The sequence below is a fragment of the Lissotriton helveticus genome, chromosome 7, assembly GCF_964261635.1.
Source record: "Lissotriton helveticus chromosome 7, aLisHel1.1, whole genome shotgun sequence".
Classification (NCBI taxonomy): domain Eukaryota; kingdom Metazoa; phylum Chordata; class Amphibia; order Caudata; family Salamandridae; genus Lissotriton; species Lissotriton helveticus.
The window spans coordinates 146,424,541-146,451,893 of NC_136068.1; the positions used below are offsets into that span (position 1 = coordinate 146,424,541).

Here is a 27,353-nt window from a genome sequence, read left to right on the forward strand (position 1 = left end):
ACCACAGGCCTTACGCCAGGTTAAACATCATGGGGCAGGAATCAAAATCGATAGATATCGCAAGAGGGACAAGGCAAGGCTGCCACTGTTTCCCAATTCTATTTGCCTTGTACATTGACATCTTTATAGAACAAATATTACAAGATCAAGCAATTACGCCAGTTAGGAGGAATGGATCAGAAACAAAGATCATTGCTTACGCCGATGACTTGGCAGTAGTCACCACTGATCCGGTAAATGCAATTAGTCGAATTCAGAACATAGCTCATGAATATGGTCGTAAGTCTGGCTATCTATTAAACGCAGGGAAAACCCAGATCCTATGTAACTACCACCCCGTGTAATGATTCACGAAGGCTAGATGAAGTAACCTAATTAGGTATTAAAATCAGCAGCAAGCCAGAAGAAATCTGGAATATAAATATGACTCCTATGATAGACAAGATTAGCACAGATTTACGTAACCTAGATAGATTACACTTAACTCTTATAGGCAGATGTAATATTCTTAAGATGGTCATGCTCCCAAAGGTCCTCTATTTGTTTAGATCAATTCCATTAGTAATAGAAGATTCATGCTTAAAAAAAGTAGATGCCATTTTTAGTAATTTTGTCTTGAAATACTCAAAAATTCGGCACTCCCTTACGCTTTTAGCACTACCTCAAGATCGTGGTGGATAATCCGTCCCTAATCTCAGATTTTATTACTATGCAACTTTCCTACACAAATGGCCATAACGATCATACCTGGGGTGGGCAACAACCAGCAGGCTATGAATATAGAACCCCCCTCGATCTATGAGCTGGCAATAGGCAGGAATGCACAAGGAGTACTCCTACGCCAACCTGAGCCTAGTTTAAGATTATAATTGCAGTCTGGTGTACATGGAAAAGAATGATAGAGCTTATGAGGATATCGAACTATATTAGATATACGCCATTGTGGCGATCCCCTCTCTTTCCTGCATTTATGTATGATAATCTGGCCAAGCAGTGGGAGGAAAAAGGCATTTTGAGGCTAGGAGATATCTACTTTAATGAACAACAGCTGTCATTTTTAGAGATGCAGCAAAGATTTGGCATTGTGGCTGGAACATACCTTAAATATAGACAGATCACCTGCTTTTTGAATAAGATCAATAAAGAAAGAATCTCTTTAGGAAAGAACTTGTTAATAGAAACTATACTTTTTCCGTTAGCAAAAATTTTAAACTTTTATAAGATCTTGATAGATACCCTTCCAGACGACCTCGAGGCAGTAGAAAGCAAATGGGTAACTAAAATAGGAGACACCGATGCTGATGTGTTTAACTCACTAGCTCTGGCCAAAAGGACGTTTCTCGCAGATAACTTGAAAACTCAGCACTGTTACACAATGTACGAACTTTATTTCACCCCTGCGAAATTACATCGTTAGGGGGATAGAGATGACGATAAATGCCCAAGTTGTGATCAATGACCAGCAGATATAGTGCATATGTTCTATGGCTGCGAGAAACTGGGCCCAGTGATTAAGCAGATAGAGGAATTTCTGTCATCCTTAATCAGCGCAAACATCAATATAACCCCAACCTTAATGTTGTTAGGATGTGATGAAAAGGCGCAAGGTGACCGGCACAAGGACAAGTTTGTCTTTGTCTCAATAGGCGTAATGCGTCTCCTTATTGCCACGCATTGGAAAGACGCAGATCCCCCTCAATTTCAAGCTTGGCTGGGTCGCCTGTTGGCAATTTACCATCTGGAAAAAACCCTCTATAATTGTAAAGGCCACAAAGTCAAAAAGCGGGGGAAGGCAATCTGGGCCCCCATGAATAACTGGATTATAAAACAGAATGTTATCTAATAAGAAAGGGCAAATTTTGTTATAAGTTTCCCTCGTACTGCTTAAAGATTTGTTGATGAATTATCATTTAAGTTTCTCTCCCCAGGACCTGGTTTCTTTTTATGTTTTTATTTTTTTTATTTTTTCATGTTTCCTCATTTTCTTTGCGTCCTATCTAGAACTATTGTTCTGATAGGTAAGCAATCGCTCTTGTGTTACATGTTAAATGTATTTTGGTTTAAATCATGTTTATTGCATTTCAAGAAATAACAAACACAGCACAGATCAGGCAATGTAAATCTCGGGGAACACGCCCCTCTTTTGACCCGCACCCCCCCACCCCCAGGGTGGTCATGGAGCCGCTGGGGTAGGAAAATGTGTCCATGTGGGTGGGCGTGGGCTTTGTGCTGAACGACCATGCCCCAAACAACCCCAACTAAACAGTCCCCCCTCCCCCCAGTCCCTCCCTCCCCTTACCCTGGATCCCCCTCCGGTGTGGTCACTATGCTGATGATCAGTATGCCAGTTATCGAACCTGAAATTCTAGACTGATGTGTCAGTGGTTCTCCGGAACTCGTCAGCCAGTCGAAGAACCTTGAGGTATTTTGGGCAGGTGAGCTCGTTGAATTCATCGGATTGGAGATCTACTAGGCGTTGCCAAGTATCGAGGAACGTGTCTTGTGTCTGGGTGAGGGAGGCCTGTATCCTTTCCATACCCATCGTGTACCAAAGCCTTTGAAGCCACCCAGTGTGTGTGGGTTTCCGTGTGGAGCCCCATAACGATAGGACGTGTTGTGTCGCCGCCCCCATTGCCAGACCCATTTGTTTGCCTCTGAGTGATTTGAGTGGGAAGGTGATTTTGTTGGATAATCCCAGTAATGTGTAGGCCGGGAAACGAGGGATTTCCGTTTCAAAGTATTTGTCTATATCCCGACGTACTTGATCCCAGAATTCTTGCACCTCTGTGCAGTCCCACAGTATGTGGTTCAGAGTGCCTAGTTGTCCGCATCCCCTCCAACACAGAGGGTCGCGACGCAGGTTACTTTGGTGAAGCCGTGCCAGTGTCAATTGCCAATAGTAAGCAATCTTGACTGCTGATTCCTTGCTAGCCACATTCCTAGTGGTGTGGTGTGCCCTGTAATATATGTCTTGCCACTCCCTGTCAGTGAGGGATCGTCCTAATTCTCGCTCCCATCTTTTCTGACCCTCTGAGCGTGAAGAGGGGAGTGGCGGGCAAAGCATTTTGTATAATTCTGGTATCGCTTGTTTATCTGTCTTCTTGGTGTGGAGCCATTTTTCAAACGGAGTAAGGTGCCTACTGACCTGTGGTAACATGTCCTGCTTGTGAGCCAGTGACAAATTTGAAAGTATTGGAAGCACGGAATCCGCGGAAGCGCGTAGGCGTCCTGTAGGGATTGCATCGGCATAAAGCCTTCTAGATCGAAAAGGTGACCAGCCAACCTACAGTCCGATGCCCTCCAGTGAGGGAAGGATCCCTAAACCATACCCGGCTCAAAGGCTGGGTTGTCGAATAGGGGTGTCAGCGGCGATGGAAAAGTAGTGAGTCCCCTAGTCACCGCCACCTTGTCCCACACCTGCAAAATAGTGCGTATGATAGGTGATTTCTTCATGTATGCGGGCCGATCCTGACGCCTCAGGAAAGGGATCCGCCACAGTGGCATTTGGGCCATTGCACGGTCTTGGAACAGCCACCTCTTTTCAGATTCGGGGCGGTGCCATTCTAAGAGATATCTGAGTTGTGCCGCTTGAAAATATCTCTGGAGGTCTGGAACTCCCAGTCCGCCCACCGATGTGGCGTGTCCAGTGAGGTCCCTACGTAGCCGCGGTCTCTTGCCAGCCCAGACGAATTGTCGGATGGCATCCTGAAGTTTTGTCAGCAGACCTATTGGAGGTGTGACTGGCAGTGTCTGGAATAAATACAGGACCCTCGGCAGTAGAGACATTTTGATCGCCGCCACACGCCCCAACCAGGAGAGCGAGTGCTGGCGCCATCTTGTTAGGTCTCCCAGCAGTTGACTAAGAAGGGCTGAATAGTTCTGTTCCACTGTTTGTGCCATACTAGGTGTTAGGGATATGCCCAAATAGGGCACCGACATGCTGGAGGAGAGCCCCCCTAGGTTGTGGGGCAGTCTGTTAGACACCCGGGCTTTACGCCCAAGCGGTAGTATCAGAGACTTTCCGATGTTTATTTTAAATTCCGATACTCTCCCGAACATCTCCTCCAGTGCTGCGAGGATATCATCAGCGTAGAAGCTTATGGTCTGTGCTTCCCCCCCAAACTTGACTCCGGCAATCGCTGGGTTGTCCCTGGCTTTTTGTGCGAACGGTTCGATGTAGAGAGCGAAGAGCAACGGGGAGAGGGGGCACCCCTGTCTGGTCCCTCTTTGGATGTCAAATGGTTTGGAGCACACCCCATTAACCCTAATGACCGCTTGTGGGGCAGCGTAACAACTAGTGACCCAGGTACGGAAGTGTTCTCCCACCCCGAAGCGCGCCAGGGTGGCATCCAGGTACCCCCAATAGACCTTGTCAAACGCTTTTTACGCGTCGACCGATACGAGGGCAGCGTCTGAATCATTGAAGTGGGTCTTGTCTATGACATGCAGCAGCCGTTTCGTGTTGTCCGCACACTGTCTATTGGGAATAAATCCCGCTTGATCAGGTTCAATGATGCCTGGAAGGCACGGGCCCAGTCTCGTGGCAATATGCCGGTAAATAGCTTAAGGTCTAGGTTGAGCAGTGATATGGGCCTATAGGCTGCACAATTGGACTTGTCTTTCCCTGGTTTCGGCAGGACGATTACGTCGGCCTCTAGCATGTCACGCGGGATGGAGCCTGGGCCCTCGAAAGAGTTAAATAGTCTATTCAGTATCGGGGCTATCAGAGGACAAAAGGTTTTATAGAAGCCCGCCGAGAAGCCGTCCGGTCCTGGCGACTTGAGCGGTTTAAGGGGCGCTATTGCAGTAATTACCTCGTCCGTTCTTATCGGTGCCTCAAGAGAGCGCGCGGTTGCCTCGTTCAGGGCCGTGACGGCCGCCGTCCGAAGATAAGAGTCTGCTCTCCCTTCATCCCGGCCAGGCTCCTCCGCATATAGTGACGCATAAAATGCCCGAAACTTTTCGGCAATCTGCTCGTCATCTTGTAGCTCCCGCCCGCTGCTATCCCGGATGGATGTGATTTTCGAGCACAGGACCTTGGCTTTGAGTTTGCTGGCTAGCAGGCGACCTGTTCTATCACCGCCCACGTAAAAGGTGTGGTGCAGGCATAGTGCCGCGTATTCTGCTCGGTCCAGGTCAAGGCTCGCCAGTTGGGCCCTGACTGCTTTAAGCTTGCGCCATATCCTGGGGGCCCCTGTCCTGCTATGGACCCGCTCGAGCTCAAGCACTTGGTCGGATAGTGTCTGCCTTTTGTCTCGACGTTCCCGGGCTTCAGCTGCTGCTACCGCAATTAGTTCCCCGCGTACCACCGCCTGCAATGCCCCCCATAGCGCTGTCAAGTAGATGTCTGCTGTGTCATTTGTAGTTAAATATTCAGTGATGCACATGTTGATTTGTTGTGTGACCCCTTTACGGTGCAAGAGAGTTTCCTTAAGGCACCATTTACCTTTCCGTACCTTGGTTCTGGGAACTTGTATGTGTAGTGCTAGTGCGTCGTGGTCGGAGAGTGCTGCTGGGACGACCTCGGTATCCGTGACCAGAGACGCCACTTCCGAAGATCCCAGGAAATGGTCTATGCGGGCGTATGTGTGATGTACGTGTGAGTAGAAGGTATATCCCGGGCTGTCTGGGTGTATCATCCTCCAAAGGTCTACAAACCCTCTACTCTCTAACCACTGCTCCCCCTCTTTGGAGATCGCCCCCATGGAACCGAATCTATGGCCTGACCTGTCTTTGTGGGAGTCCATCACGAGGTTAATGTCCCCCCCCACTAATGTGGAGTTGATGTTGTGAGTGAGCGTGTCTGCCAGAGCCCCTGTGAGAAAGGATTCCTGTTTGGTGTTGGGTGCATATATCGACCCGATCACGGCTAACCACCCTCCCAAGTGAATTTTGTAAGCTAGGAGCCTCCCTTTAATGTCCGCGACTTTGTCCCCCACCAGGCCCTTGAAGTGACGCGCAAACAGAATGGCCACTCCAGCTTTTTTCTCTGTGGTGGAGGAATAGTATTGCGTTGGAAACGCCCTAGATCGCATGCGGTGTTAGTCTTTGGGTAGTAGGTGCGTTTCTTGTAGTAGGCATATCTCCGCTCTGGAGTTTTCCAGGAAGGATAAGACGGCCCTGCGTTTAATGGGGTTATTAAGCCCCTTGACATTGAGGGAGATGATCTGCAAAGTGGGGTCAGTCGTGCGGGAAGTGCCGGTGAATATCTCTTCACCCCGGGGCATCTCTGGCTGTACCACCCTTCTTGCGCTGCCTACAGTGCACCACATTGGAGCCTCCCCCTCTCCCAACCCGAACCCCAACTGTGGCCCCCAATCCCTGAACCCCCTCTCTCACCGCCCGCCTACCCCCGCTCCCCCAAACTCCACCTCCCCCCCCCCTCCCTGACCCCAACTGGGAACCCCAAAATGCAAACCATAGTCCCAGCCCTATCGAAACCAGTTCAGGCCTGTGGTAAAGTCGTATGGAGGGTAGTGTGGCGATGGCGACCTCGCTGGCCCCCCCGCCCGTGTGGACGTAGAGCGATGAGTGCAAATCCCGTGTCGATGCTGCTTCAATGCACAGCCGTCGTGTCCTTGACCACTTCTTGTATGGCCGACGCCTGTCCTGAGCCATGGTCGTCGGGTCCGGTTTAAGTTCCGCCCTGGGGAGCCCTGGCGCCCCACTCATTGCCATTCGCCTCTGGATTGCAGCTTGGACCCTTCCTGTGTACGCCGTGGTGATGTGTTGCCCTCTTGCTTGTCCTCCTCAGGGTCGATTCCCAGTAGTGTGCAAGTGTCCTGAAGAGAGCGAAGTTGGTGCAGGGCTCCCTTCCATTTAAAGACGAGCCAGAAGGGATGACCCCAAGAGTAGGGGATCCCGTTGTCCCGCAGGAACGTTGTGGCCACTCGGAAGGCTTTCCTCTTTTGCAGGGTGATGGCTGAGAGGTCTTGGTACAAGGCCACCGGGTGGCCCTGGAAGTGAAGGGGTTGTTTTAGCCGGGCTTCTTTCAAGATCCTTTCCTTCAGGGGGAAATCAGGTAGAAAAGCTAAGATGTCTGGCGGGGGGGCTGGCGCACGTTGTGCCAGGCCAACTCTGTGCGCTCTGTCTATGCGGATTTCAAAGTCTGCAGTTTCGCCTATTATGTCTCTGAACAACCCCTGTAGGTATTCGGTTACGCTGTTCCCCTCTGCTTTAGATGGCACTCCCCGGACTCGGATGTTCCTCCGGGAGCGGTTCTCAAGGTCCTCTGCGTGTGCTTGGAGGTCCACCTGATGCTCCCGGAGATGGATGACCTCTTGTTGTACAAGTTCCACCTCCTCACTCCTTGTCTGGTCCGCCTCCTCCACCGTCGCTACTCTCTCCCCCAAGCTGTCCACATCGCGGCGGAGTTCGCGCTGTTCCCCGGCCAGTTCTTGCTTCAGGGTCTGAAAGTCCTCCCTCAGGGAATTGAAGAGGGACTCGAGGAAGGCCTTGGTGATAGGTGCCCCTCCATCGTCTTGCCCCGAGACGCCTGCCGCCCCTGGGGGGGACGGGCTTTTGTCCCCTTTGGGGGTGCCCTTGGTGAGCATATCAGTAATTGTGCGGCCTCCCCTGCGCCCCGCGTTGGCCATCTCGCTCTGTTCCGTCCACCGGACGGGACTGTGGTGACCAATGGCGCTCCCCAAAGGCGGCCGGGCAGGTCAAGGTGCTATCTGGTCTCGTGCAATTGGCCTGTACTTCTTCAATGGGGATCCCTCCGCAAGAGGGCCGCCCCACTCTCGTTCCTGGAGTTCCCCTCGTTAGGCCCGAGCCTTTTATGTAGCGTCTAGTCACTGGGCACCCCCGGCCACTCCGTGCCCCTCCTCACCTTGCGGTCGCTTGCCCCTTCCCCGGGCTGTGTCTAGCACTGTGCAGTCCGAGCCCCGGGAGTTCCTTGGGGTAACCGGACAAGCTGCGGCCACCTGGCTGTCTTCCCTGTATTGTAGGCCCCAAAGCCTGGGCCTCGATTTTCGCGCTGGGCCGGCCACCGGCGCCGGTTCCTGCGCCCTCAGTGCGTGTTCTCCCAGGCTATCCCACTGCGGGGGTCAGCGTCGCTGCATTAGTGCTGGTGTTTGGTGTGGGGCCCGCTTATTGGGGCCCACTGCTGCTTCAGAGGAGCTGTGAGGCCCACTACGCCGCTTTCCGCAGGCCCGAGACCGGGGCCTCAATTTTCGCAGCTCCCGCGTGGTGTTCGCGGGTCTCCGCCGCCTGCTTCGCACTGCACCCCGCGTCGGGACCCACCTTCACGGATGGTGTCTTGGCCTTCTCTCCGATCGCTCGTTGTTCTGCCTCTGACCCGCGGCAGAGCCCTCGCTGCTCTCGCTGCCGGAGCTCAGTGTCCACCTCTACGTCTAGCTGCCGCCATGACACCGCGGCTCTCGGGCAGGTCTCGGGTCCCCGACGGGATGGCGCACGATGGGTGTTCCTGGCCTTCCAGCCCGTACCAAAAGTGGGCTAATCAGGTCCGCCGGCCAGCAGTGTCAATCGCCGACGCTGCTGGGGATTTGCAGGCAGCACGCCCCCCGTTAAATGTATTTTAAGGTTTATGAAATGTAAATTACTTTTCTATTGATATGCTCTCTCCAAATAAAAATAAATAAATAAATGAAAAAAAAGGTAATGCAATCTCCGTAGGACATGGCCCCCTCTCCCCTGCCCCCCCCCCTCCCCCCCCCCCAAGTTTATAAAGTACGGTTCATTCCGTACAGGCTTACAGTCCGTTAAGCAATTCATTTTACGATAGCTAGTGTCTTGCATCTTATTATGTTCTCAAAAGGCTAACAAAACACTCTCAGCTAAGCCTAAAGCACACTCCACTTTTGGGGAAAGCGGATACTGCTGCTTTACTAAGCAATATCCCTAATAGAGAAATGTGCAAAGCAGCTACCTGGAAATCAGTACCTACATTCACTAAGCACTACTGCCTAGATGCTGATTCTGGAGCAGATGTTCAAGTAGGGCAGGTTTCCCTGAGAAATCTATTTGCTCAAGCTTCCCAATATATCCTCTGTCTCTTCCACTGCACTATATGGGGATGGGATTGCTATTCTATTCAGTGCTTATGACTATAAATGGAAATCCCTTACAAGAGAAGGAATAGTTCCTTACCTGTAACTCCTGTTCTCTTGTAGGGGATTTTCCATTATAATAAGCAACCCTCCCTCCTCCTCGGTGGAATGGGCAGAGGTGTTCATGAAATCTACATATATTCACACATCACCTTAAAAAAGAACTGAAGTAACTCTCACCTGCTTTTCAGTGCTTATGACCTCTGCGAGGAAACAGGAGTTATAGGTAAGAAACTATTCCTTATACCTCTTCTTCATTGGATGTTGTGTTCTCTGCTCCCATGGCGGAGGACTGCCTGCCTTATTATGAGACCACTGTCTGTCTGATGGGAATCTCATTGCTTTCTCTGCATCTGTCAGTGCAGCAGCTGAGATATGTGTGCCAACTAGACCCCATGTTGGTTAACTTGTTCTTTCTCTGTGAGGTTTCCTGGCCAGCCAGTTAGGAGTCGGATGTTGCAGCACACGCTGACATTCCTAAGGACATGCTAGTTTATTTTATATCTTTACCTATGGTAAACCCTCCCTCCTCCTCGGTGGAATGGGCAGAGGTGTTCATGAAATCTACATATATTCACACATCACCTCCATCCATCTGTTTTGCAAACAAACACATCGTTTTACCTATCTAAATTACACCAACAGATGTATATCTGTGGGGTTTGCACCAAGAAGTAACCTTAAATGTACCGAATGAATACAAGTGATAGCACATTTAGAAAAAAGGGGGTTATGCATAGTGTAACTGAGTATCAGTAAAATTATGACCATTTCCCACCCCCTTGCTCTGGAGTGCTCAATTCAGCCAACAAAGAACTTGACAAATTTCTGCATAGAGATACTATTATTTTCCAAGATGTAGTATTGTTGATATTTCATGTATATGTTTGTTGTTCTTCCTTAGGCTGTGCGGAAGCTGAATGTAATGCTTGATACTATGCCACGGGAATGCAAGAAAAACATTCTTTCAACAGAGAAATTGTTGCCTATCATGTAATTATTACTTATCATTAAAATATTCTCAAGGGAATGTACTGATGAAGGCAATGGAAAAATCACATCTGTGTCTCACTAGTACTATGTAAGAGTACCTATATAGTTATGTTATTTGAGAAAATGCATGCTTTACATTAGAAACATCATGGTTAAGAGTAAAGCACTTTTATGTTGGTGGTGTCATACCATAAAGAAGGATCCGAGTGTACTTTCAAAGTATCCTTATATGCTGTAAAATGAAATTGTCAGTTGTTTTACGTTCTACTCACTGTTAACAGTGACTGTGAAAACTATATTTTCTACCAAAAGATTCTACCTATATTCCAAAAGTTAGGGGTTAGAATTATACCTGGCGCCTGAACGGGCCCTGGAAACCTAGAATTATATGTTTCTTTAATTAAGATTGTTTTGTACACAGAAAAACTGCTCCCACAATATAGATGACTGTTCCTTTAAATTGTATTTCGAGGGTGGTTGGAGCTTGCTTCACTACAAAGAGATCAGGGCATAGGCACGAACTGCACCTAAGTTATTATTTTTGTTTCATCAAATCACTGCATAGGAGCACTACTCTTGCTTTGCACAAAGGGTTTACCTTCTGGAGAAGACCTCTTTTGATGTCCTTTTTATTGTTGTAGAAATGTGCTTTAGCAGTACTATGAAACAGATAAAAGAAGCGTAAAAAAGAATGGACTCTTTAAAACACCGCCCCACATTAACAGCAAGACATCGTCAGACTAGAAACTAAAAACTGCAAAAATAATGAAAACCAGAAGACAGGCCCTCTTCATCCATTCTTCCAAGATATGAAACAACATCTGCAGCAACACCAGAACTGCCCAAATGTCTTGCAGTTTGAAATAACTCCCTAATATTCTTCCTCATTATAAGCCATGGTAAATGTTATCTCTCATTGTAGGCAATACAAAATCATATTTATCACTGTAAGCAATCCCAATTCATACCTTTGGGCTTACTTCCTTGTTCAGCACTCTTTTGTAGTCAAGCTAGGCTTCAAATTCTTGTAAGTGTATGAGTACGTACTGCAGCCATTGTGATGGCAAGATGTCCGGTGTGGATCCGTATTTTTGTGCCTGTACTGTCTGCTTCCTGATTATGGAATTTTATATTGCAGGCACTGCCTGAAGATGATGCCTAGCATGTTGAGGCTTCTAAACCTTCTACATCTAGACTCTCTCCGACTGATACTGGGCAGAGGAAGTACGCCCCTCCTAAAGGGGTGCAGAGAAAAAATCAAATTCTTGTCTCTGCCGATTTGAGGGCAGGTTCTGCGCCTCTTGGCTGTTTGACTGTTGAGCCCTCCACCTGTCCCACCTTTCCTTTCTCCCAGACGGCAAAATGTATGACTGATTTTCTGGCAGTTCCATAGGATGGTTTGGGCCTGAGGCAGGAAGTTTTGGCAGTCATCTTGGGATTCGGACCATACTGCGTTACAATATATTTCATTACTTTTAACCTTTATTCATTTCTGCCTGTGAAAAACTCTCGCTCTAGCGGAAAGCAACTACAAAGAACAAAACTGTGCATAGCAAGTGTGTAGGTTACAGTTACCTTTGGTCACGAGTTATAGTTGCTTGAGATAAAAATAACTATAACTGCTAAATTTCAATGGTTTGTGTGTGTAAAATGTGAACCTAATATAGCGTCCCTGTTATTTGTATGAATTTCTAAGGTTTTTTAATTCTATTCCCTAACTATAACGTCCCTGTAACCTTAGTTTTTTAGTGAAAATATATATATGCATGTGTATAATGATGAGGGCTGCCCAGTTGCATAAACCAGTACTGTGAGGTAGAAGGGACCAGTTTTACTGCACAACAAAGCTTTACGTGTTTTTATACGCCAGTAGGTAGTTATAGTTAGGAATATTTTTTTTTTACTTGCCTATAACTTAGACGTTGTTTGACAAATCTTCATGAAATGTTCCAAACAAATGGTCAACTTAGGTTCTGTGTGTCATGGAAAGTTTGGAAGTGATCCGTGCAGTGGGGCCCTCGAAATAGTGGCGCGAAGTAAGAGTGTGTTTGTAATGTTAATTCCCATAGGAACGCGTTGTCGAACCTACAGCTTGAACCACTAGACGGAATTACACCAAATTTGGCAGAAAGGTAGATGTTGTTACGCAGATTGCGCTTTTTGTGATTTGGTGCAAATACGTTAAGTAGTTTTTCAGAAATTGAAAGCGAACAATATAGTGATATCTCTGGTTGCTGATATTTAGTGGCAGTTTTGCAGTGGTCGTGGATACGTCGCAATGAATTCGCGGTGTATTGTGAATGAGCACGCCAGCAGGAATGTTGTGATTGGCTGAGCTCTACCTGAACATTAAGTTGCTGCTGCTATTTTATCGATCGGGAACAGGTCCAGGGGCTGAAACTTTTGGTGAAAGTTAACCTAAGGGGTCATTGTAGAAGTGCACTGACTCCATGCTTGAGAAAAGGGGAAGGAACTGACACAAGTTATGTGTTCAAAATGGATTTTTTTAATCACAATCAATATTTATGATGCTACTTCAGCCCACTCAAATGTCTGTTTTTCTATCAAAGTTTTTAAGTGAAACACTGTGTCAGGGGTTGCTTTTACTCATTTCAGGTTGGCTTGAGTTGGTATTTTACCATTTCAAAGCAGTAATACTGTGCCTGGAGTGATGAATGGCTTTTGACATTTTACAGCTCAGCAAGGACAGCACTGTGTTAGTCTTATGCTTAAAGACTTTGCTGTAGAAATGGCAAAAGACTTTGTCCTTTTCTATCTCGGCGTGGATGGCACTGTGCTAATCCTATGCTTAAAGACTTTGATAGAAAAACAGACATTTGAGGTGAGCAGATCTAGAGTGTTGCTGGTGTTGAGAGTGCTCTAACAGGAGCTGCTTTCCACCTAAACTTGAGAACTGCCCAGAGTTCTCTCCTTTTTTGCATAATTTATGTGTCACTCTATGCCTGACAGGGTTTTCTTTTGACTTATACTGGGTGCTCCCTTGTGTCTGGACAAAGCTATACCTCTCTGAAGAGCTCTAATTAGAGCGAAACACTGTGTCAGGGGTTGCTTTTACTCATTTCAGGTTGGCTTGAGTTGGTATTTTACCATTTTAAAGCAGTAATACAGTGCATGGAGTGATAAATGGCTTTTGTCATTTTACAGCTCGGCAAGGACAGCACTGTATTAGTCCTATGCTTAAAGACTTTGCTGTAGAAATGGCAAAAGACTTTGTCCTTTTCTATCTCGGCGTGGATGGCACTGTGCGAATCCTATGCTTAAAGACTTTGATAGAAAAACAGACATTTTAGGTGAGCAGATCTAGAGTGTCGCTGGTGTTGAGAGTGCTCTAACAGGAGCTGCTTTCCACCTAAACTTGAGAACTACACAGAGTTCTCTCCTTTTTGCATAATTTATGTGTCACTCTATGCCTGAAAGGGTTTTCTTTTGACTTATACTGGGTGCTCCCTTGTGTCTGGACAAAGCTATACCTCTCTGAAGAGCTCTAATTAGAGCGAAACACTGTGACAGGGGTTACTTTTACTCATTTCAGGTTGGCTTGAGTTGGTATTTTACCATTTCAAAGCAGTAATACTGTGCCTGGAGTGATAAATGGCTTTTGTCATTTTACAGCTCGGCAAGGACAGCACTGTGTTAGTCCTATACTTAAAGACTTTGCTGTAGAAATGGCAAAAGACTTTGTACTTTTCTATCTCGGCGTGGATGGCACTGTGCTAATCCTATGCTTAAAGATTTTGATAGAAAAACAGACATTTGAGGTGAGCAGATCTAGAGTGTCGCTGGTGTTGATATATATATATATATATATCTCAAACCACAGACCTGGAATCGAAATCCTTGGAGCAAAAACAGGTACGGACCACCATGTGCTTTTTTTTTCAAATGTCGTGCTTTATTACATTGCTGTCAGCATGACGCGTTTCGGACGTATATATATTATTCAACAACCTTACCTTTTTCACCTAGCTAAATAAGGCCTAGCTCGCATTAACTGCTCCTGAGAGGATGCCAAAGAATTCAGATTGTTATTGTTGCACCATTAGTAGAATGATTTCCATTCATCACTGTAGGCTTTACTTGTTGGCACAGCACATGCATGATTCAGAATTTACCAATATTCCTGAGTAATAGTCAGTGGTACGAACTCAGTGTTGCGAGGAGCGAGGCTGATAATTGAGAGATTTTATCAGAGGATGGAAAATGTGTCCCCATGTTCATGGAGATACGATTCTCAGCTGGTCTGAACTGGACATCCGGGCACAGAGATAGGAGAAGAACCTCTGTGTACTAATATTGCCTTGGCTACGCCGGGGCTATCAAAATGTGTCGAGATGGCTCCTGTTTTATCTTCCGAATTACCCTGGGAATTAGAGGGGATGGCGAAAAGGTGTAGGTTAAGAAACGTGTCCAGGTCATCAGTAAGGCATTTCCCAAAGATCTTCTCTCAGGGAATTGGCTTATGTAACTTGCACATTTCTTATTGCCCCAGTATTGGAACTTTCATAGATTCCCATGCTTTGTATCATTCTTCTATCTCCCCTCCAGTTGATATAGGGGGATTCCATAACCTGATGGAAAGAGCAGCAAAGAGGTTTGGACTGCCGATTGCGAGAGAAGAATCTGAATGTTTCCTTTATGACTTCAAGGAACAATACAGAAGATCGGTCAAGTCCATTCCCATCATTGAACATTTGTGGGAGGAAGGTATGAAAATTATGCAAAATCCGGCCACGGTTATGCCGGTTCTCCCCAGGCTAGAAAAGAAGTATAAGGCTCCAGAAGGCAGTCCATCTTGTCTTCTTGGCCAGCCGAAGCCTGATTCGGTGATCTCACAGGCCGCCCAAAGCAAGTCCAAGAACCCGTCAACACCATTGACTACTCCTCCGGACAAGGACGGTAGACGTCTGGATAACGTGGGGAAGAGATTTTCTTCCATGGCCAGCTTGCTTGTTAGAGCGGCAAATGGTCCTGCCATTCTGGGCAGATACGACCGCCAGATGTGATGCGACATGGAACCCTTCGTGGAACAACTACCAGACTCCACAAGGGATGAGGCCAAGAGAGTGCTAATGGAGGGAGAGAAGTCCTCCGCTGAAGTTATCGACTGTGCAATGGATATTGCTTCCATGGCGTTTCGAGCCTTAGCAGGGTCAGCAGTGCTACGTCACCAGGGCTGGTTGAGAGCCACCTGGTTTCGTCAGGAGGTCTAAAATAAGATCCTTGATCTCCCATTTGATGGGGAGATGCTTTTCGGTAAGCATGTTGATGGTGCCCTGCAAAATATAAAAAAGGATACAGACACGGCAAAGTCCTTGGGATCCCTCAACTACCGTAAGGTCCCCTTTAAAGGCGCTCGTGGCAGAGGTTTCTCTTCGTATAGAGGCAACACCCAACAGAGATACTCCTCACAATCTTCGCAGTCTTATAAGACCCAGTACTCAAATCAACGGCAGGGACAATCGGCGTCTTACTCTCGCCAACCTCCGCGAGGCCGTCAGAACCGTCAGGGACGTGACAACGCCAAACGGCAATAGCGGCCTCGTGGCTCTACCTACTGTTCCTTCCCTCCCAGTCACATCAGTGGGGGGCAGGATATCCTTTTGTCTCAACAGCTGGAAATCTATAACATCGGACCAGTGGGTCCTGAATATTGTAGAGAGTGGCCATACGTTGGAATTCCAAGATCTTCCTCCAACAAGAGCTCCGGTCACCGTCCGCACAAAACATCTGGGACTACTCCATCTCGAAGCCCATCAATTGTTCCTCAAAGGGTCAATAGAACCAGTACCTCTCTCTCTCAGAGGGGCAGAGGCTTTTATTCCAGGCTCTTCCTCGTGCGGAAGACGGCAGAGACTTGGTGCCCCATTCTAGACCTACGAGAGCTCAACACTTATCTCATCAAGCTCTCTTTCAGGATGGTCACTCTCCAGGAAATTCTTCCTCTTTTGAACCCAGGCGACTATTTGGCGTCTCTGGATTTAGAAGATGCGTATTTCCATATTCCTATACACCCAGCTCACAGACAATATCTGCGCTTCACAGTGGGCAAGAGCCATTTCCAATTCAAGGTGCTTCCGTTTGGCCTTCGGTCGGCCCAAGGGTGTTCACCAAGGTGTTAGCACCAGTAGCGGCTTTTCTACTAAAACAATCCCTGGAGGTTTTCCCTTACTTGGACGACTGGCTCGTCAAGGCCCCATCTTCCAAAGAAACTTCTCAAGCCGTTTCCACTTGCATCCAGTTGTTCCGTCTCCTGGGTCTTCAGCTGAACAAACACAAGTCAGTTCTGCAACCCTCCAGATCCACCAGATTCCTAGGGGCCATTTTGGACACCAGGCAATGTACAGCTCGTCCTTCGAAAGAGCGTCAACAGAAGTTGATGGTGTCAGCTCGCCGACTGTGTCACAAGAACTGCCTTTCAGTCCGTCAATACAAATCCCTTCTCGGGTCGATGTCATCTTGCATACCCTTAATACCGCATTGCAGGCTGCGCATGCGTCCTCTGCTGGAAGAACTAGACAAAGAATGGCGCCAAGCAGAGGGATCATTCAACGACAAGGTGTTGGTGACATCTGCAATGAGAAGGGCATGCGATTGGTGGCTAGTACAGGAGAATATCGCACAAGGTCTTGTGATGTATTCCTATAGGTTCTGAATCGATCCCCCTATTGCTGACCCTATTCTGGTTAAACAAACCAACAAGTTAACTAGCAGTCAGCCCATGAGGCAGAAAACCCCCATGATGCAGATACCGTTATCTGACGCAGTCACACTACGGCACAGGAACGTGTTATCTGATTAGGTCATAACGCTTGCGATCTAATTAGACAAGCGATATTCCTCCAGCCCCTGATAAGGCATACGGAGTTCTCATAACAAATCAAACCTATGACAACCTGGGCAAAACCCTGCGGCCATTGTTTTGATTTCACCGAGAACTTCAGCAAAAGAATGTGCTAACGAGCAAGTCGTATGACATCCTTATTGACGTATCTATGTCCATCCTTACGTCAATCTCGGCACCTTAAAGGTATAAATATTACCGATATTGCCCTATGCAAACACACGCGGTGGTGACGAGACGGAGCAGCCATACTTGCCGAAGCCCAGAGCAGAGCAGACCCCACTGGCACAGCCCCGCCTTCCTGACGCGCTGAGAACGAGACGCGCTGCTTTCTCCTGCCGAGAGATCCAGCACCGGCGCTTCCGGGTAGCCCTCGCAGGCAGCCTGGAATATCGAGACCAGAGAGAGAGATACCATCCCTCATTCATCCTTAATTCCAGGTACAGAACTGAACAACCCCTTGCAGAGAATTCTTTAGTTATTCACTTGGCAAAAACAAACTTAACTTAAACTGTAACTTTCTATTCCCGCCCACGTATTAGGCTTAGGTCAGGTACACGGGGTAGGCGTATTTAGAAACACCAGTTGAGTACGTTTAGTCAAATGTATATGTGTATGTAATATATTTTATTCATTTTAAAACATCTTATGGCTTAGAAACCATATCAATGTTTTTACAGTATTATTTCATACTATTGCTTTTAATGTATGCACTTTACTTAACTATAAGTATTGCAATAATATCGATCCATTTCTCTTGTATGAGAAAAGAGACTGATCAATAAATAACACCTTTTTATTGAACATGCCCGTCTCTTCCTTTTCTCTACATTCTGATGAGACTAAGAATGCACGTACTGACTGAGTAAAATAAATTGCCTTTTGTTCACACGACTCTCGAGATACACTCTTGATTAGGGGAGAGCAAAGTTGTCATGTTCTATGGTTGTCAGAAACTAAATCCCTTCTTGTCTAATCAGGGAAGTTAATTCCTTCCTGAACATTCGAGAAAGTTTCTAGTGAACTCTGAGCTAGCTGGCAAACCCAAAACTTTAAGTCTAATATCGTCAGTAGTAGACCTAGTTAACGTCTGGTCTAGGCCTTTACTATTGAAGGTATTATTCCAATGCGCAGAGCCTATTGGGATAATAGGAACTACACTACATGGCGCCCAACGCGTTTGGAAAGGGCGATAAAACTAACGTAAGACATTTAAAGTAACTCAGTCGTGCTTTCTCACTCAGACCCCTTTCTCCCATAATACTCCAAAGATGTCTGGAGTGGGTAAAAGGTCATATCCGCCAGACCTCGCAGGAGGGAACTCCTATGTATGGTTCTTGGTATAGTCAACGTTGAAGGATACACTGTTCCAAAATATTGTGCATCTAATCTTTGTTTCCATAAGAAACCTGATCTGCAAACAAACAAAATAACCATCCTGTCGGTAAAATGGTAGACAGTGATGAAGAAAGAGAGGCAGTTAGATTAGCAACTGAACTCGCAGCAGCTGATGCTACCATACAGGAAGCAGACCCGGATATAATACTCATCCCGGTCATTAAAAGGAAATCTATAACCATAAAACTTATAGAAAATGGACTGACACCTAGAGGTGGTACAGTCATATTCGTAATTGAGGCACACGAATATCGGCAGACAGAGGTATACTATTCATGGATAAATTTTCCAGCAGCAAATCCTGTAACAAAGTACTTCCACTATTACAAAATAGAGGAACCTCCTGAAACGTACACTCCTTTCGAGGAGGTGGAAGTACCACTCAAATTTCAAGAGCATTTGCTCTTATTTGATGGCGCGCTAAAACATAATAATCACATCACCAGGCTCGGTCCTTTAGGTAGACCAGGAGCAACATGGCCGGTCCTAGCCGGATACACACCACATCCAGACATCGACGGGATGTCTGCAGCTAACCTATTAACACAGCTAAAACAATTAATAAAAATACATAGACAATTAGTCCAGTATGTGATGCGGACTTCAACAATTCAGCCAGCGATTAAACTCCCACAGCTGACCCCTCACCAGGGGAACACAAATAAAATTACACCACAGAACATCCAGTCCTGCCTAGGTAAAGTACCGGCTAAACGGGAACAAATACCATTCTGGCTAGCGCAGAAAATCACCCAAATAGAGGCGGTGTTTCCAGACACCACCCCGCTAGAAAAGCACAGGATTCTGACTATCTGTCTTCCAATGGGAATCGCACCACACATTGAGGACTGTGACACTTGGGGTACAGTCTTTGCTTCCATCTACACAAAAACGCACGGTGTTCCATCCATTTCGGTAATACCAGATGTGCTAAAACAAATTCAAGACGAATACGGTCCAGAACCCGCTTTAACTCTTGGTATGAAATTACTAAAAGACTTCAAGCAGGTCTCGGCTATATTATTAGCCAACATAAAGGGAGAAGCAGCAAATGTGGCGATCCGCCAGAGGTTAAAGGAAACAGATATAGCAGACCAACCAGCTGAAATTGCCAGAATCATAGAAAAATCCTATGAGGAACTAGGTAGAGATAGTTTAGGTGGAATACCAGTAAAACCACAACTAATTGAAAGTCCTGAAAAAATATTTTTTAATAATAATTCAACATCACAGAAAAAGAGCTGGGATGGAAACAAACAATCCAATCCCAAAGAAAAGAAATTCCAGTCCAGAGGAAGGTCTCCTAGGCGAAGAGAGAAATCTCCGAACCAAAGACACAGGTCACCCCAGAGTGACCCCTCTGGGAAAAGATATAACCTTAGAAATAGGGATAATATAAAAAAGCCTGATAGATATCAAGACATTGATACACGTCCCTCTCAATCTTTTCAGACTTCCTCGCAGAAATCGGAAAGAAGAGGACGATCAGAACAAAGAGAAGAGCACGCCAAGTCCAAAGACAAGGAACCTGCTCAGCTAAAAAAGAAATTACAATTTCCAAAGAAGAAGGTAGCCAGCATTAAAATAGTTAACAATGCCGAGAATTCTGAGGACACAACTGAAAAACGGGGAATGGGCTCAGACAATGCTAGACAGCGCAGCAGAAGTGAGCATAGCTCGCAAAGTCCTTATGAATCATCTGGAGACAGTGGACACGAATGAATATCTTCAAGTGGAAACTGCAGACACCAGAGTTAGCAAACCTCACAAAATATACGAAATAACATTACGTATAGAGGGAGATAAGACTAGAAAAATAAGGGGACTATTTTGGGATAATCTCTCCAAGGGCTATGATATCCTTCTAGCTGAAAAAGACTGGCCACCAGAGTTTGTCAGGGATTGCCCTCATGGCGAAGAAGTAATTATGCCTGCCTTCTCAAATCATATCCCAATTCATAAAAAATACACACTTGCTAGAAAGTGGGCAGTGGCTCTAGCTCCTGCTTTATATAAAAATCACGTGGGATGGGATGTGGACTCTCCTCCTCACAAAATCCAGTTAAAATCACAACCTACTGCACAAAGGCAGTACCCAATTAAGCAAGAAGCTAAAAAACAGGTAAAAGAAATACTAGATCAGCTAGAATACCAGGGGGTGATTGAAACTTGCACCTCACAAATGAACAACCCTTTGTTTCCGGTCTCCAAACCAGACAATTCATATCGTCTAGTTTTGGATTACCGACACCTTAACACATGTTGCAAAACTTTTGCAGTGCAAAATTCGCATAGTGCTGCACTAATGAATAACATAGTGCGCAAAAAATACAAAACAACATTAGACATCTCTAATGGATTCTTTTGTCAAAACATAGCACCAGAGAGCAGATATTTGTCTGCGTTCTCAATAAATGGCACTCAAAAACAATTCTGTCGGTTAGCCCAGGGGTACAAGAACAGCCCGGGAGTATTCTCAGCGAGAGTAACAGAATTACTACAAATATATGATGATGAAGCATTATCTTATGTCGACGACATTTACTTAACAGATGATGACTTGGAGACTCACTTGAAGAGAGTGAACACCATAATACTTGGGTTCGCAGCAGAGGGTTACAAATTCAACTTTAAAAAATCCAGAATTGCCCATCTGACAGTCCTGTTCTTAGGATATGAATTATCAAGTGAAGGCAAAAGCCTGGCTGACAATTTCCTAGAGAAATGTGCCGTAATCCAAGCACCTAGAACACTAAAAAACCTACAGTCGATTCTAGGCTTCCTAAATTTCGGAAGAACATACATTGCAAATTACGCAGAAAGGGTCAAACCCCTTTATGATCTGATAAAACCAGATTTTAAAAGATCCAATTGGACTCAAACACACACAGAAATTTTGAGATCCTTACAAACAGACATGCTAATTAAAACAAAATTAGAAACACGTGATAACACACGCAATCTTGTGATTCGAGTCATCCCAGGGAGATGCGGATTCACATACTTGACCTCTAATGAGGGAGAAAAGGTACCAATTGCATTCAAATCACACTTGTACACAGAAGCTGAAAAGAAGTTCAGCATTATAGAAAAAATTGTTCATGCTGTTCAAACCGCAATAGCTAGAGAAAAAGATCAAGCTGACGGTAGACATGTCACAGTCAGAACAGCAGAATCAGCCTTTGAGGCACTAACAACACTGTGTAATTTACCAACAACAACACTGAATCCGGAATGGATACAATGGGTGAACTCAATTACAACGGACAAAGTATACTACTACTTTGATCCAGAACTAGAAGAATTAAAAAATCTAGAATATGAGAAAACATTCCCTCTGCCAATCGACATTCTGCCTTTACGACATTACGCCTGTGTAATTTATACAGACGGACATGCTCAACCCCCCGTTTGGGGAGAACAGGCATACAACCCCACATGTGGGATTACAAAAGAAGTGTGGCGCGGAGGTAAACTAAAACCTCTATTAACAAAAACACACTCAGTAGAAACTAATTCAGAACAACAAACTGAAATACTAGCATTGAAAATGGCGCTAGATAATGCGGATCGCGAATTCCCGACACTTATAGTGTCAGATTCATATTACTGCGTCAAATCATATAACAAGGATTTGCAGACATGGATTCAAAAAGGTTACAAAGATGACACAGATGCACCAATAAAGCAGAAACTGCTCTGGGAACAAATAGCTCTTTTACAAAAAGAGCTACCAAGGGCTCACGTGACACACTCACTGAGTCATCAGCGTGATGGCGTTCACGTTGCAGGGAATTCATTGGCTGACACAGCCGCAGCGGCAGCCACGAAATCGGCTCCCGTAGTTCGAAAAAAGCGTACATTAAAATGCATTGACGGTGAAACAGTGCTGGTGGTGAAAACGTCATCAAAAGGCGACTGCTCAGCGCTACCGATCAACTATCCACTCAATTATACATACATAATCGATGCAAACTCCGTCCCTTTTGCTCGAATCCCTGGAGTGGGGGATAGAGTGATTCCAAACATGGACAGGAGAAACTTGTTAATCGCAGACGCACATATGGGCGAGGGTCTCAGACACCTCAAACTAAAAGATTCTCTGGAAGAATTACAATCACGGTACAGGTGGCCAGGCATGAGCCTGCGTCACACCATGTTTGTAAAAAAACTGCCCAAACTGCAACAGAGATCGCAGTGGGGAGAGAAACAGTTTAATACCTCGTCGTTTTACTCCAGAAAAAATCAAGAGTAAAAAGGAAGGCTTGCGATTAACATATACAGGCTAGTTTCCACTTATAATGTAGATCACCAGCACTCGGCTGACGTCTGGACTGTTATACAAAGATTTGCGAGTCTAAATGGCATATACGCTAAGAGCATGCTACGTTTGACCATTGTTTTCACTCTAGCCCTCCAGCCTGATGGGAAACATGGCCAAATGAGCATAGCACAGCGGGAATCTTCTCACTTCCTTCCTGAGGGATACGGGATGGTGTAAAGAAAAAACCAAGGCATAAAGCAATCTATAACGGAAAGGATATTAGGTTCGGGAGCTGGGTGGGTCAAACATCTAATAAGTGTCCAACGTAGTCTAAATAACTTGCCAAGAAATTCTCTGAAGGGATTCAGTGCGTACGAATTATTATTTGGAACTAGGATGTTGATCTCTGACATTGATAGTCAGACTTCAGTGGTGAAAGAAAAAAGCTTTGATATCAAAGACCATTTGGCTATTTTGCAGGACTTAAACAAAACAAGAAAAGACCTGAGCAACATAAAGTTGAAACAACAGCCAACAACCACTGAAGAACCACCACCTGTCCCAGCAAGACCTGTCTGGATTCCAAAAGTCGGGGATCTAGTCAGGGAAAAGATCGCGGTAAAGAAGGAATTTGGGCCTTCTTACAGGAAAGCAGTTCCTGTCTTGTCTATCAACGGGACAAGATCTGTTGTACTACCGCCACTTGCTGGTAAAAAGGAGAACCGAGTTGTATCCATCGACCTGGTAAAACCACAATCATGTGGCCGATAACAAACAGTAGGCCAAGTGGACTCCCAATAAGTAGCCGAACACCAAGGTTTGCTACCAGTACAGAGGTCCTAACGAAGAGGCTCATCACATTCGAAACGCCTACAGAAGAACAACAAGGACTATGCAACAATGCAATAGAACTCAGACCTCTGAAAACCCAAATAAAAACTTTTGGCAGAGACACACCAATCTACAATGAAGTACCAAGCGAAAATGCAGGAAACAGTAATCCTGAAGCAATTGGAACAATTGACAGAACTGCATCCGGCTACTTCATAAACTTCGATGATTCCTCTGAAGGCTTCAGTGAATCAAAGACACAGACATCATCAAAAACCTTTAAAGATAAAGCTAAAGAACTTTTGAAACAACTGAAAGAAACATATCTGATTTCTCCATGGATCGAATTTTGGGTGGGTTTTGGTGCATTTATCCTCATACTTTGGCTCATCATGGTACTTACTTTGGGACGCTTCATTGAGGGAAAATATGCTAAAATGGACACAGCAAGTCAGAAAATCAACTTGATCCTCAAACCACACACATCGTCACACGTCGAGAAAAGAGAACTTTCTTCAGTCAACTTCACAGCCAATCCGATACCGGGTGGGGTAGCCTGGGACAACACTGACTATGAAATTTATGGTCCGGTCGAAATCCTGAAATATCCACACCAAATTAAGATCTCATTGAGTGACTTTGCAAAACCAAGCTCATTTGCTGATGATTGGGACTTCGAAAGCATTAATAATATGATGTCTGACTTAGTAATGTCTGCTAAATTTACCAAACATGATTATTTGCAGGGTTCTACAAATTATGATAGTATGTACTGTTATAACCATAACTATAACCACTATGGTAACCATTTTCTACATAGATCTGCACAACCTAGAAATGTTTTAAATTATAATCAATGGGAACATTGTGCAACCCCTCCAAAAGGAAGCTCAAGAACCTTCTATGACAAATATTCATACTTTTCAGGTTTTAACATAAGTAATGCTGAAGCATTTTATTTCAAATTGTCAAACAAGACAGGAACTAAGACCATGATAACAAACACAAAATTGATATATTCGGACTCATTTTTTGAACAAATGAATACTTTTGGTTTTGATTATTGGGACAAAAATGTGGAATTGAAAAGTGTTTGGGGTACAAAAGAATGGCAAGTACAGGGTATAGAATCTTTGTTTAGAGCCTGCATGATCCCAGAACAAATGATATTTTTAAACGACACTGTTCAACAAACTACCTGTCTTGGCCTAGCCAAAATCAAAGACTTAAATAAACCGTCTATTCCAAAACCAACAATGTACAGCAATAGCACTATAGATGAAGAGATAGACGTAAATTATGTATTAAACCAAAACAGAACACATCCAGATTGGAAACAGTGGTTGATCTGGCCCACGGATACTAATAACTGTCAAGACAGATTCCTGAACAAAACACAGGGGTTCAAAATGACCAGGCCAGACCCTAGATATCCCCAAAGACATCACCCATAGCAGCCTCTGTATATGCAGCATACAATGAGGCCTGGAAGGTTACCCAAATTGAAACAGCAGAGAGAATACGGGAAATTGACCGTATTAATTTGGAAAAATCACTTTCTGTAGTGGACAATGGGTTAATGACTCTGTCCTCCAGAATTTTTTCTTTGAACAGCATTGTGTCTTCAGCAATCGACATATTATCGCAAGACTTACTGTTATTACAACACGGTCAGTCTCAATTGCGTTCTATTGTACAGCTTGGCTGGACGTTACAAAATCTGCGTTCAGGATATGTGCCTTGGCGTTTAATCAACACAACGTCACTATTCCAAATCTTTAACCTTACTGATAGACAAATCAGTATGGCACAAAAGGGTGCTGATTATACAATCTTGAGGATTGAAAAACTCGAAAGATTACCAGTGACAATGTCAGAACGACCTGTCAGTGAATGGATAATACATGGGATAATAAATATTCCAATCTCAACCTTCAGGTTTCAATACTGCCAAAAATATATACAGGCTGGCATGTACGAGAAATTGGGAAAGGGGTACATTAAAACAACATGGAACCTGCCCTATTCACATGCATGTGTCAGTAATAAAGGACAGAAAGTGTTTCTTAGTGGCAATAATTGTGCGATGTCACTAAGCGGCACGCTTCTGTGTAACGGAATTAGTTTGCATGGAGCCTGTGAAGGGAATTCATACAACCTTTCATGTCACCATCAAGGCGCACCTGCAACAGAGATAGAACCATTCTTTCAAAGACTCTATAATGGGAGTTACATTCTAATTGTAGATCGCAGATGTTGTAGTCTTATGCCCGGGACTCCTTATCTCGTAACTACGACTGCGAAGGTCAAGTGCTGTGGACGCTTATTGTTCCCCAGCTCCTTTCCAGACAGGGAGGCAAGGGCATGGCCCAAGTTGAAAATTACTTCTATTCGAATAGATACTTTAAGCAGAATGAAAACAGTGCTTCTTCAGACGCCTACAAGGCTCACGTCATCAAAAGAAACGTATGATCTACAAGTCGCAAGGACGACTGCAGAGATACATTCATTGTTATCGACTAATTCCCCCTTACATTTCGCAGAAATCCTGAATGAAATCTTAAATATTTCTGATACCAATGGGGTCTCAAAGGTATTTAAGACAGTATTTTCGATGGCATTAACACCATTCAAAGCCATACTGGGTATTTTTCCAGATTTCGTCCATTCGATTTTTGGCGGACTTCCCCTGATCTTGGGACTAATTGCAGGAATACTATTCTTGGTCCTTATTTTTCGTTATGGCAACCCATGTCACAGACCAAACTCTTGCGACAAGGGAAGAAACAATCCTAGCCATTGGATACCGGGACCGGATATCAAAAATCCTGGGACTCTCCCGGCTTAGAGACCTGAACATGACTTGGTTTCTATCATTTCGACCAATGTGGCAAAGATGTGTTTTACCTGTATTAAGGTGTCTGCTATGCGGAGAAGAATGCGTGTTAGACACCTGTCTAACGCTACAATCGGATGCGCCAATGGATGCAGAAACATTGTTGAGCCCGATCAAGGTTCACGCTTTGTGCTGCCCTCAACGGCTACCAATCCTGATGACGGCATTCGTGGAAGCTTCACCACTACGATTAAGGGGTAGTGAAGTTCAAGATGAAAGCAGCATCGAACAGGTACGACCTTCTGTCAGCAATGCGAATCAGAATGTCAATGGAGACAATCATGCGCACGAATGCATGGTTACACCTTTTTCCGAGTTAGTGGAACTTTCCCAGGAAGCTGTTGACAGCTTTTTCGAAAGCCTAAATGATATGATGTTCTCACCAGAGCAGAAATAGAGACTTTTGAGCAAGCTCGCACACGGCGTTCCCTGAATTCGGCCTTCAACTTTAAAAATAAAGTCACATGAACAATTTTACCTCCAGTTCACGGACAGCAATTTTTCAGCAGCCCCAAAATATTTTTGCATATTTTTCGGGACACTTATCTTCTGCTTAAAGTAAGAACTATTCTTAGAGAACTAAGGTTTCTAAATTTTAGATAGCTTATAGACATTAGCTGCCCGCTGGTATGTTCATAAATATTTTATTGTGTGATGGAATGGTCTCGAACTTTTTTTTCTGTCTTAAGAGCCATTTCATGTTTAAATTCTCATATACCAAATAGCAATAATGTATACAAATGCGTGATTACTTTGGCATTATTCTACAGCTTGAGTGCATACAATACATATGATTGCAATTCTTCCGTATATTTGAAAAATTTCAAAATGCATTTATGTATTTTGGGGTGGTAAGGTATACACTATACTCTATAGTATGTTTTTACTATGCATAGATTAGTAAATATGTCCATAGTTAGCGTGGAGTGGGTGTGATGTATTCCTATAGGTTCTGAATCGATCCCCCTATTCCTGACCCTATTCTGGTTAAACAAACCAACAAGTTAACTAGCAGTCAGCCCATGAGGCAGAAAACCC

General features: G+C 45.0%; 1 protein-coding gene across 3 annotated transcripts in view; it reads left to right on the forward strand.

Moving 5' to 3' along the window:
* SYCP2 (synaptonemal complex protein 2) overlaps positions 1 to 27,353 on the forward strand; it is a 2,783,385-nt gene that overhangs the window by 408,002 nt on the left and 2,348,030 nt on the right. For all 3 annotated transcript variants that reach the window (XM_078651823.1, XM_078651822.1, XM_078651824.1), the window contains exon 8: positions 9,976 to 10,064. In XM_078651823.1, the coding sequence (XP_078507949.1) occupies positions 9,976 to 10,064 (89 nt within the window). The remainder of the gene's footprint in view (positions 1 to 9,975; positions 10,065 to 27,353) is intronic.